Source organism: Bubalus kerabau, chromosome 20 (genome assembly GCF_029407905.1).
Source record: "Bubalus kerabau isolate K-KA32 ecotype Philippines breed swamp buffalo chromosome 20, PCC_UOA_SB_1v2, whole genome shotgun sequence".
Taxonomy (NCBI): domain Eukaryota; kingdom Metazoa; phylum Chordata; class Mammalia; order Artiodactyla; family Bovidae; genus Bubalus; species Bubalus kerabau.
Genome location: NC_073643.1, coordinates 23,281,734 through 23,294,374, shown reverse-complemented (window position 1 = coordinate 23,294,374; position 12,641 = coordinate 23,281,734). Strand labels below are relative to the sequence as shown.

General features: G+C 49.4%; 1 protein-coding gene across 11 annotated transcripts in view; it reads left to right on the top strand.

The window, feature by feature from the left end:
• ITPR1 (inositol 1,4,5-trisphosphate receptor type 1) overlaps positions 1-12,641 on the top strand; it is a 354,068-nt gene that overhangs the window by 264,541 nt on the left and 76,886 nt on the right. For all 11 annotated transcript variants that reach the window (XM_055557002.1, XM_055556993.1, XM_055557003.1 and 8 more), the window contains 2 exons: positions 7,977-8,157; positions 10,102-10,355. In XM_055557002.1, coding sequence (XP_055412977.1) covers positions 7,977-8,157; positions 10,102-10,355 — 435 coding nt within the window. The remainder of the gene's footprint in view (positions 1-7,976; positions 8,158-10,101; positions 10,356-12,641) is intronic.

Sequence of the window (12,641 nt, the reverse complement as noted above, 5' to 3'; positions counted from 1 at the left end):
TATAATGCCCAGCCCTGGCAAAGCTTCATCTAGCAGAAGGGGCTTGTTTCGGAGCCCATCTTCACAAGTGCATCAGGCTTCGCAGGAAACACAGGCATTCACATGTGTTCCTACCACGGCTATTCTTTACTGTGAGAGAGTCCGTGTCTGTGCAGCTGAGAGACTTAGGGTGGTAGGTGGGGAAATAGATTATAAAAAGCCAAAAGGTGTTTGGAGTTTGACACACTCCTGCTCAGGGGAGAGGTGCTGAACGAAGCAGGGGAGCTGAAAGCATGGGCTGAGGCATCAGACCAATGGGGCTTGAGTCCTGGGCACCACCACCACTTCCCAGCTGTAGGACTTGACAAGTTATTTAGCTTCTTTGAACCTCAGTTTCCTCATCTGTAAAGTGGGGAGAGTGATAACCCCTACCTCCTGGGGTAGTTGTAAGGGTTAAATGAGATACTGTGTACAAAGCACTTAGGCAGTGCCCGGCGAACCATAAGCCTTAAGTTACCACTCGCTGTAATTTACAAATCAGGGTCCCCAGGAAGCGGTGAAATCTCGGATAGCCACGGGGCTTGGAAGAGAACCCCACAAGGTAAACCCCACGCCTGGGTGGCCGTTGCTGTCACTCTGTAACCCGCAGGGCCTCTGTGTGAGCTGGACATGAATGGGCTGCCCTGTTTGGAGACCCCAGGGCCAAGACTGAGGTGCGCATGTGCCGGAAGCACATGGAGAAGAGAGAAATCCAGGGAGGAATTTCCAGCAGCCCTGGGAAGCTCAGGGATTCAGCATTGTTCAGCAGGTCACATTTTTCAAATTTTTGCCCTTTGCCTGAGAACTTAATTCATTCTGCAGCAGATAAATGAGCACCCAGAGTGAAAGTCATGGGCTGTGTCACTCAGGGACATGGCCCAGGCAGTCAGATAGAAAAGCTCATTCTCTGGAACCTCAGAAGGCTCAGTGGGAGGGTTTCTGGACGGTGAATGACTGCAAGGTGAAATACTTTCTTCTGGGGAAGTTTCGAAGCTGTCCCAGGAGCACAGGGGACTGCTCCCTCGACCCTCCCCCCGCTCCCCCAGACCGGGCCTAAATCACATCCACCTCTGCTTCCTGCCGCTTTCCCTTCCTTTATCTGAGATGCTCATAAAGGGCTCCTCCCATGTCCCTGCGAACTTCCCAGGAGGCTCAGTGGTAAAGAATCCGCCTACCAATACGGGAGATATGGGTTCAATCCTTGGGTGGGGAAGATCCTCTGGAGGAGGAAATGGCAACCCACTCCAGTATTCTTCCCTGGAGGAGTCTGGCAGGCTACAGTCCATGGGGTCGCAAAGAGTCAGACACAGATGAGCAACTGAGCGCATACCGGTGTCCCTGCAAGTGCAGGCTGGCTGGCTCTGGGTTCCAGGGTACGAAGACTGTCTCCCCCACTACGCCCGCCCCACCCCAAGTCTCTGAACTCTGGGGAAGATGGCTTTTCAATAAGGTGCTCAGTCACTCACCTTCCCTGGTGTGTGTCCAGCACCTGGGGAAGGCCCGTGTCTCTCCTTCTTCTCCCCAGACAGACCCCATCCTGCACAATGCGACCGGGCCGTGACCTCTTGCATCTCAAGAAAGGCATGCCCCCACCCTCTCCTGCACACTTCCGGCCTATTGTCTAGTGGAGCTGCCAGCCCTCCGCTGGTCCCTAACTTTGGGTGGCCTCTGGTTTCAGAAACTGGGAGGGCTTGTCATAAATCACACTCTGTTTCTTTGTAATAACTTGGCCGGGCATAGTAGGTGGCTGCCAGGCTCATTAAGAGATGTCTTAACTATTTTCAAGAGTGATCTGAAAGGGCGGTTTCCTTATTATTTTCAGCTGAAGAGCTCATTCCTGAGTCCCATACAGCTCGGGCAGCCCGAGGAGGGCAAACTGTGTCCACTTGACATTTATCCCAGATTGGGAATGCAACTCAGGTTGGGTGTCACCCACCCACCCCCGATCCTGGTCAAGGGGACTGACTTCAACTCAGGAGACATGGTTCTCTGTGTTCATTTTCGCTCTGGGCCTCAGTTTCCTCCTCTGTAAAAGATGGAGGGCTGGACTAAGTGGGTAGTTTCCAGACAGTGTTCTGTGGAACCCTGGAGTTGCAAGGAGGATTCCAGTGGTGAGATGGGGTCCTCCCCGCTCTGTCTCAGGCCGAGCAGTTGTGCCTGTATCTCTCTAATACCCGGTCCTTACCCCAGTGTTAGGGGAAGGAGGAGGAGCGAGTTTCCTTGGTGGGAAAAGCATCTGGAAGTGGCTGACATAGGGTGCTTCCAACTTTAACTTTCTCTGATCTGTGGTTTCTTTTTTGTGGTGGTGGTTTTTAAACCCGGCTTACAATGGCCATACCTAAATGCCCGCCCCTCCTCTGTCCTCCAGAATTCCCATGGTGGTCACTTTCTCACCTGGTCCAACCCCGACTACTTTCCCTCAAGCCCCTCCAAACATGTACCTGTTGTCTGTGATGTTGGCACTGGTGCTGGGTCTGCCCCCAAACCAGTCTTTGCTTTTTTGGAGTTGCCTGCCGACCCCTGGGGCTGGTGTTCTGTGTGATCATTAAGAAGGTAGGTAGTGGAGATGGCCCTGAGCACAGGGGCAGGGAGCCAGCGAGGCTCTGCCCCCTGTCAGCTGACCTTTCCCGACCCCAGCTCTCCTGCCTCTAAAGTTATTATGAATGATGGATTTATGAATGATGGTATCTATCTTGACAATCTCCTAAGATGCTGATAAGACAGCTTATGTGAAAAGGGCTTTGGAATCTAATGTGATTTGGAGATAAGCGGAGAGAGGAGGAAAGGGCGGTGGTGAAGAGAGATGGGCTGTGAGGGTGTCAGACTCAGATCCCTCTGCTGGGGAAGGTAGCCTCTGAGGGTGGCCCCCAGTCTGGACCACTTTGACCAAGTTCTCTAGCCTTCTGGAAGCAAAGCAGTTGCTTTTTCCATCTCTCTTTTCATTGTGATATGACTTACATACAATCATATGTATAGATTTTAAGTGTAGAGTTTGATCAGATTTGATAAATACCATCAGATTTGGTCATATTTGTGTGGCTTCTATAACAAATCACTAAAAATAACAAATTACTAAAATCTTACCCAACTGCTAAAATTACTAAATTTTACAAATTACTAAAATTACTTTCAGCAATAAGTTACTAAGAATAATAAATTACTAAAATCTTAGTGGCTTTAGACAGCCAGATATTTTATCTTACAAGTTCGACATGAGTCTTAACCAGACTAAATCAAGATTCAGCAGGGGAGGGGGCCCGGGGGGAGGGAATTTGTTTTCCTGCGTTTCCCAGTTTCTAGAGGCTGCCCGCAGCCGGTGGCCCCTTCTTCATCTTCAAATTTCAAAACCAGCCACGCTGAGTGGAGTCCTTCTCATACTGCATCCCTCCACCCTCCTCCTCTACATTTTTTTTTTTCTTTCTTTTTTGGCTACACCACATGGCTTGTGGGATCTTAGTTCTCCAATCAGAGATCAAACCCATGCCCCCTGCATTGGAAGGGCAGAGTCTTTAACCACTGGACCGCCAAGGGAGTCGTACCCCTCCTCTTCTACTTTTAAGCACCCTGGTGATGACACAAGCCTTTTGACTAATCCAGAATCATCTCACAGTTTTAAGATCAACTGATTAGGAACCTTAGTTCCATCTACAACTTCCTTCCCCTTTGCCATGTAAGCTGGCATGTTTTATAAGTCCCACAGATAAGAGTCTGGACGTCTTTGCAGGGCTGGGGGGCATTCTTCTATCTGCCACACCTGTGCAGCCTCCATCCCAATCAAGACATTGTCTTCACTCCGGAAAGTTCTCTTGTTTCCCTTTTGGTCACTTCTCACTCACGACCCACCCCCCTGCCCAGAGGCAGGCAGTTTTGCTGTTACTGACGACTCATGCACTACACTAGTTTTATTTGGAAGGGTTACCTCAAACCTGCTGGGTGGAGTGCAGTGAAGTTTGGAGAAGTGAAACAGTCTCTCTGTGACTCTTGGTTCTAGGTTTGGGGAACAGTGGGGGAGGGGAGAGCAATTCACTGAAACACATTCGAGGAGAGCAGTGGGCAGGTAGCCACGAAGAGCCTGAGGGGGTTGGGAGCCAGTCCCTGCCTGCTCTGGCCCAAGGTCCCACCTGCTCCTGGAAAAATGGTCCAGAGGAGGGTGCCCCTTTCCCCTCCCAGGCCCTGTGAGGCCCTTGTGACAGAAGGAGGTGGAAGGAGCAGGTCTGTGAACGGTGTACAGGAGCTGAACTCACTGCCTCTGGGTGACACCAGGCACAGCCTACCCCGGGGAGGCAAGGGGTGAGTCTTAGCTCCTCTGCATGCCGTGGCTTTCACTTCTCCTGTACAAGGTCCTCTCCTTCCAGCATGTCTGCTGAGCTTCCCACTCAAGAGACCTGAAAGTTCTCCTCTGTCCTCCCCTTGCTGCTCTGCCGCCCCCGGTGCCCCGGCGTCCTGGGAAGATGCTGTGTGTCACAGCGCCGGCCTCTCAGGGGTGCTCCCACAGGAGGCACGTTCTCTCAAAGACCCAAAAGCTTCTCCTGATTTCCGAAAGGAGTGACAGTAACAACTTCTTCATCGGAGACGGGCGGTGGAGGGTATTAGGTGACAGGCACGGAGGTTCACCCACGCTCCCAGCACCTCGTCAGGTCAGCCATCGGGAGTGTCACTGTGATTAGCTTGCTGGGTCTTCGTAACCATTCATGAAGGGCACACCCTGTTACGATGCCCATTTGGTAGATGAGAAGATTTGCATTTCAGAGATGTCGTCACTTTCTAATGTGGCACTGGCTTGTGAGCGGTGGAGCCGAGGCCTGTTCTGACTCTGGAGGTTGTTCTCACCACTGAGCCCCTCAGGTGATGGCTTTGCTGTGGCTTTTTCTCGTGATAGTTGGTTAATGGTGGTGCAGAACCAACTCATTCTGTGGGCACTGTGCTAAGCGCTTGGTGTGCACCTCAGCAGCCTTTCCACGTGGGTTCAGAGAGGTTGGGTACCTTACTCAGGGTCCCAGAGCTGGTGGGTAAGGGACCCCAGCCTCAAACCCAGGAGGTCCAGCTGAAAAGCCTGCCCTACTAACCCTCCGTTAAGATATGTTTCCTTCCTTTGAGGCACTGGTGTGATCTCTCTCCTCTCAGTTCTTGCTGCGAGGCATGATGGGGTTTGCCTGTCTTTTCAGTTTTTTGATGTCCAGCACCCAAGAATCGGCTGGGTCTCCTTTCGCATCTTCTAGCACCATCCTTGTCTGATGTCAGTTTTCTGTGCTTACTTGCGTCACCGTACCCCACTGTCCACTTTACCATTTCACTGACCACGTTTTGTTTACAAAGCAGCGTCAAATCCTTGAGGGACTGAGGACTGTTATAAATAACGCAAAATAAATACACTGGCCATTGCAGAAACATATATAGAAGCGTGTAATCCTCCGTACCTTGCCCTCCTCTCATTTTACCAGAGGCCTCCTTGCCCTGACCCTGTCCAGTGACATCTGGCTGGATGTGACGCAGTGTTTGTAGCAGGTGTTGGGTATGCACTGTTACACTCTTACAGATGACAGTCGGTGGGCTTTGGCTATTCACTGACTTAAAGTGCATTTGTTTTCCTGCATGACCAGATTGCCCACAGATGTTTCTTAAGTTGCCTTCATACCATGGGAAGACAAATGGGGCAGCAACTGAACTTCATTGCCCTGAGCAGCCACCTTCCCGCAGAGTCTCCCCGTGACCCCTGTGGCTGAAATGTTGTGTGACATCTCTGGGAGGAAAATGTCGTCACTGTGTTTGGGTGGCTGTTGGTTGAGGTCTTGCTTAGTCCCCTGCACATCTCCTCTTGTTTGTCTGCAGACACATCAGCTCTCAAAGAAGTGAACAAGTAGAACTTGCTTTTTCACCTGTGAGCAATTTTCCAGAGTGAGCGTATGTTTTCCTTACCAAGCTACCAGTTTCACGGGGCACAGACTCCTTTTTGTTCATTGTTGTTTCTCCTCTAACAGGCATAATGCCCAACTCATGACAGATGTGCAGTAAATAGTGGGTGGCGGATGGATGGATGAATGGATGGAATACTGGTTGATGGATGGGCAAAAGAGAAACCTAAAAATAAAGTAAAGGGCAGTGGAGGGCTTCCCTGGTAGCTCAGCTGGTAAAGAATCCATCTGAAATGCAAGAGACCCCAGTTCGATTCCTGGGTGGGAGTGATCCCCTGGAGAAGGGATAGGCTATCCACTCCAGTATTCATGGGCATCCCTGGTGGCTCAGTTGGTAAAGAATCCACCTGCAATGTGGGAGACCTGGGTTCGATCCCTGGGTTTGGAAGATCCCCTGGAGGAGGGCATGGCAACCCACTCCAGTATTCTTGCCTGGAGAATCCCCATGGATGTAGGAGCCTGGTGGGCTACAGTCCATGGGGTCTCAAAGAGTTAGACACGACTAAGCAATTAAGCACACACACGCGCATACACACACACATAAGCACACATGTGCGTGCACACACACAAGCACACATGCACGCATACACACACACACACACATACACACACACGGCAGTGGGGCACGTGAAAGCCTGGAGCTTGGCTTAAAGAGCGGGAGTGATAGAGGGTGACACACAGAATGATAAGGCCAAGCAGGAGGCAAGCAGGGGGTTGGAAACTGGCATTTGGGAGTGGCTGAAGAGAAAATGTTAAGACCAGGGAGCACAGGTAGGAGGGCTGTATCTTGTGTTGTATGTAAGAAACAACCAGAGGTGAAGAACAGGGAGAGGGAGAAGGGCAGGACTGAGCAGAGCTCTGTGGGCAGGTGACACGGGCCTCTGTCAGTGTAGCATGTAGACTAGTGGCTGGAAGAGGCGCCACAGTGGCTGAAGCTGCGTGTCGGCAGATGGACACGCAGTGGCTTTCGGGCCGGCGGGCTGCTCAGTCAGGCTCAGGGTGTGCGGGGGTGAGAGGTGGAGGAGTCGAAGGGCTTTGTGAAGCTGGTAAGAGTTTGGTTTTTTCTGGGATTGCAAGCTTAGGGTTACCTTCTGTAGGGAAGTGCCATCTCTCCAAATGAGGGAGGAAGTGAAATTGGCAGAAAGCTCCAACCCGGAGAAGCAAATACATTGTTTGGAGCTTTGTTTTATTCCTCTGGAAATTGACCGTATTGTATTTTTATGTAAATAATCCACAACAGCGTGGTATTTGCAAAGGGGTGAAAAGAGAATGCTCGTAAACGAAGTTGAGACACCATATTGTGTTTTCACATCAACAATGTATACTCTTGCTTGCAGTGGGTCCAAAAAAACAAGTGCGTATCCAAGAGGCGAACTACCTGTAACTGTAAGCTTGTTCATCTCTACCTGCCTTTTAAGACCTCATTTGAAAACCACCTTTTCCTTGAAGATCTTGGGATCACTCCAGACCTATGTCATCCTTGCCAGCTCTGAACATCTATAATATAATTGTCTTTGTAGCTTCTGGAGCACTTTTTACACGTTTCAGTCTTCCTTACAGGCATGTCATTGTAATCTGGTGTGGAGCCCTAGAGGGGCGGGTTGCATGTCTTACTTATCTGTATATATTCATAGGGGTTTGCAAAGAGGAGGGTTCGTAGATGTCCTTAAACATGACTGGCCGTGCAACAATTACCAAAAACACATTCTGCTTTCATTGTTACTGGAGTTGATATCTGTGTGTGTTGGGAGCTGTGCTTAGTTAGCTAAAATCTGCCCACCACCCCCTAGCAGGCTTCCCAGGCCGGTATGGCTTCTTCAGCCAAGACGTGACAGTTTTCTCTCAAAGCTCCTTGTAGACACACTCAGGCTGTCGAATCGAGTGAATGACAGTGCAAGAAACAGTGTTGAACCTTGGTCCAAACTGAGATGGGTTTTCAGGTTTTGTGTCTGGCTCTGATCCTCGTGAGGTTTTGGTGTCCTGAGTGGGATTCAGTAACTGGTGTGTCACAGTGTCAGGAAAAAAACCATGGGTTTTCCTTGGCAGCACTCCTTTTTCTGCCGGTTGACAGAAGACAAGAAGTCGGAGAAATTCTTCAAGGTTTTCTATGACCGAATGAAGGTGGCCCAGCAGGAAATCAAGGCAACAGTGACCGTGAACACCAGTGACTTGGGAAATAAAAAGAAAGACGACGAGGTGGACAGGGATGCCCCGTCACGGAAGAAAGGTAAACACTCGCCTGCTCGCAGCTCTGGGGTCAGCTGGATTGGGAACATGGGAGGAACCCTGGTTTTCTTTTAATTTTTACAGGACTTCTAGACTCCCAGATGGATTCTGACTGGGGCTTTCAGAAGAATAAAACCAGTCTGATTGTGATAAAACTCTTCCTATGTAACCTGGAAGAGTGGCTCAGTGGTAAAAGAATCTGCCTGCAATGCAGGAGACTCAGTTTTGATCCCTGTGTCGGGAAGATCCCTTGGAGGAGGGCATGGCAACCCACTCCAGTATTCTTGCCTGGGAAATCCCATGGACAGAAGAGCCTGGCGGGCTACAGTCCGTGGGGTTGCAAAGAGTCGGACACGACTTAGTGACTAAACAACAGCAACAACATGTAACCTGAACTGAATTCCTGCTGCTTGGGAAACTCCTAATGTTTAATACACTGATACTTTCTTGGTCAAACTCAGGGTTTTATTGGCAGGAAATCCACTGATAATCTTTTCCTGTAATTTTCATTTAATGTCCGAGAAAGTTGAGGAAGATATACACTTTAAAACAAAAGGCATTATCTAATCCTCCCTTATTTTCTAAAATATTTGAAAGTTCATGAAGCTTTTTATCCATTACCTTCCTTGAAGAGAAGTAATACTGGGGAGTGGGTAGACTCAAAAGTGCTAGAGTCAGATGGCCTTGAGCGGATCTGAGCCCTATTTTTTTAAGTTGAGACCTGGGTTTCTCAGCCACAGCACGTGGGACATCTGGACAATCCATTGCTGTCAGGGCTGTCCTGTGCATTGCAGGCTGTGTACCAGCACATATGGCCTTAACCCAGTAGATGCCACTGCGTGTATGCTAAGTTGCTTCAGTCGTGTCCAACTCTTTGTGACACCATGGACTGGAGCTCACCAGGCACCTCTGTCCATGAGATTCTCCAGGCAAGAATACTGGAATGGGTTGCCATGCTCTCCTCCAGGGGGACTTTCTGACCCAGAGATCAGACCCGCCTCTCTTATGTCTCCTGCTTTGGCAGGTGGGTCTTCACCACTAGCACCGCCTGGGAAGCCTGCAGGTACCAGTAGCCTATCTCCAACTTGAAATCTCTCCAGATATTTCCTGTCATCCCCTGGGTGGAATTGGGGTCAAAATCACCCCTAGTTGATAACCACTGGTGTAGAATGGGGATAAACAAAAGAAAAAGGAAGGCTTACATTTACTGAGTATTTCCTACGAACCAGGCACTGTCCAAAGTCCTTTACATGTGTTACTTCATTTAGAATTCAAGTCAACACTGTAAAATAAATTCTTTTACATCCATTTAACAGACCAGGAAACTGAGGCATCAGAATGGTAATTAACTTGTAAAGAACATGAAAGTAGTAAGTAAACCAGAGTCAGGATCTGAACCCAGGCAGTCCGGCAACAGAGTCTAATGCCCCTAACTCTAGTACCTGGTTACCTTACAGGGTTAGTGTGAGAAGTGAGCCAGGTAATTAATACACATCAAGTGCTTGATCAAATCACGGTGCCCTGGGGCTCCGTAAAGGATTCCATCGATCGTCATACAGTAACAGTAATTACCATTTGCTTAGCTTATGTTGACCCTCTCGGGAACCCGCTCAGAGAAAGACTTCAGTGATTTTCTCCCCATTTTACAGATGAGGAAGCTGAGGCCCAGAGTCATAGGTGTGTGAAGCTGGCAGAACCTCTACCACTTTTCCTCTAAATGAGAGCAAGCTGAGGTGATGCCTTAGAGCCACGAGTGAGCTGGCAGAGCCCGACTCAGTTTTAATTCTCAGGGCTGAGAGAAGATGGTGCCATCTTGGAGCGTTTTGCCAACCTTGAGGGGCTCTCTAATGATGGCAGAACTTAGGTCTCTTAACATCGTCTCTGGCGTGGTGAATAGCGTTCCCGAGGATTGGGCAGCATTGACCATCTCACGTTTGCGTTCTAGCCAAAGAGCCTGCAACGCAGATTACGGAAGAGGTGCGGGATCAGCTCTTGGAGGCCTCTGCTGCCACCCGCAAAGCCTTCACCACCTTCAGAAGGGAAGCTGACCCCGATGACCACTACCAGTCCGGGGAGGGCGCCCAGGCCGCAGCGGACAAGAGCAAGGACGACCTGGAGATGAGCGCGGTCATCACCATCATGCAGCCCATCCTCCGCTTCCTGCAGCTGCTGTGCGAAAACCACAACCGGGACCTCCAGGTGAGGGCGGGCAGGGGCGGGGTAGGGGCGGGGCGGACGTGAGGTAGGGGCGGGGAGCCCAAGCTCCTCACAGCTCCGCCCAGCTTCTCTGTGACTTGTGGGCTCCTCTCCCTTCAGCTAGTCTCCTCCAACTGAGGGCCCAGACTGCTCTTGACCTCCGAAGCGTTTCTCTGTCTCATCTTCCCCACCGTCTCCTTAGGGATAAAATCTCAGCCTTATCTGTGTTGTTGCCCCTGCTACACATATGTATTTGTAATGTGTGTGTGTGTGTGTGGGCACGCCTGTGTCTGTCTGGTAGCCTGCCACTTTTTGATGTTTAGGTGCACAGGTAAATCTTGACTTGGTGGTGGGGTGGGTGATTAAATATACTTACAGAATCTGGTACATGGAAAGTTCTAATCAATATGTTTTGGTTGAATGAATGAAGTGGTCTTCTGGTATTTTACATTTGTTGTTCAGTTGCTGAGTTGTCTCCAACGCTTTGCAACCCCATGGACTGCAGCACCCCAGGCATCCCTGTCCTTCTTTACCTCCTGGAGCTTGCTCAAACTCATGTCCATCGAGTCTGTGATGCCATGCAACTATCTCATCCTCTGTCACCTCCTTCTCCTCTTGCCCTCAATCTTTCCCAGCACCAAGGTATTTTCCAATGAGTCAGATGTTTGCCTTAGGTGGCCAAGTATTGGAGCTTCAGCATCAGTCCTTCCAGTGAATATTCAGGGTTGATTTCCTTTAGAATTGACTGGTTTGATCTGCTTGCTGTCCCAGGGACTCCCATAAATGTTCAAAAATATTTGTTGAACTGATAATTCCAGAAATGCTTTGTTCACTTTTTGTTATTGTGGCCAAGGCTTATTGGGCACTTAGATGATTCTGGATGCTAAGTGTCTCCTGTATTATTACACTTGTTTTATAGATGAAGAAACTAAGATACACAGGACTCATTTAGGGTATGCAGAGCTCACATTTGAGCCCAGGCAGTCTGGTGGGTAGAGTTTGTGCTGTCTACCACCACATTAAGATAGAGGCTGTTTTCTTCCTTGCAAAGTTTCTCCAGCAGCAAAGGCTTTTCAGGAAGGGCCAAGGATGGGTTCTAGAGATACACTCTTTGTTTTGAGTGGACACAGATCTGTAGAAGCTGTCACTTCCCAGAAGCGTGCTGGAGCCTGGCTCCTTGGCCATTACCTGGTTCTGCTGCTGCTGATTGTTAAGGAAAATACTCCTCTCTGCCTAAAAGGGATGAAGCCAAACCAAAAGAGTGTGCCTGAACTCCTCTAAGATAGAATGTTTCCTCCTAAAGTAAATAGATTAGCAGTGGTAGTTTTATTTGAATCATGATGGTTTGAAAAGAACATAATTCTAGGAACTTGAATGGTGGTCCAGTGTTTAAGACTTCACTTCATTGCAGGGGGTGCATGTTTGATCCCTGGTCAGGAAGCTAAGATCCCACATGCCTCCTGGCCAGAAAACCAAAACGTAAAACAGAAGCAGTATTGTAACAAATTCAGTAAAAACTTAAAAAATGGTCCACATCAAAACAAAAAAGTAATAATTGTAGTCCAAACATAGCAAGGGGAAGGTGCAGCCTTGAAATGTTGCATTGTTGACTTGACCCTCCAGGGGGGTTTGATGACTTTTCACGTGTTAGCTGTGGCCAGACCATTTGATGCCACAGCTAGAAATGGCTCGCCCTTAAAACCTGCTGCAGACTCTCTACCTAGGTAAGCTGAGTAATGAATTTAATTGTTAAACAGTAAGAACAGTGAGATGGTACTGGATGAAGTTTGCAGTATTAATACCATCTGTACTGATTTTTCAATCCAATGAGTCTGAAGAGCCTGGGCTTTGAAAAAGCATTCAGATCCAAGGTCATCAGCCAGCCAAGTCTGGCCCGTACTTCAAAACGAAGGGGTTTCTGTCAGCCAGGCAGTGACTTCAGGCTCATTCTAGACTTTGACACCCGCCCATCTCCTCCACTGACATCCTCGGCTTCATCCCTGTCCACAGCTGAGTGTGAGATCTTGGCTGTCAGTCTTCTTTTTCTTGCTTGTTGCTCAGACATTCCTACTTTGGACATAGAACACGTCAACCCTTGACGCACTGGCCTGACGCCTGCATGCTGAGCTCAGTGGGCGGACAGAGCTCTCATGACCCAGAGGTCAGGGTCTGGTGACTGTCTCCTTGGCTGGCATTTCTCTGTTTGAAGGGAGACTGTATTCGTTCCACCTTCCGTATCTACACCATCCATCATGGAGGAGACAGGCCAAGGGAGTGTGAGCGACACCG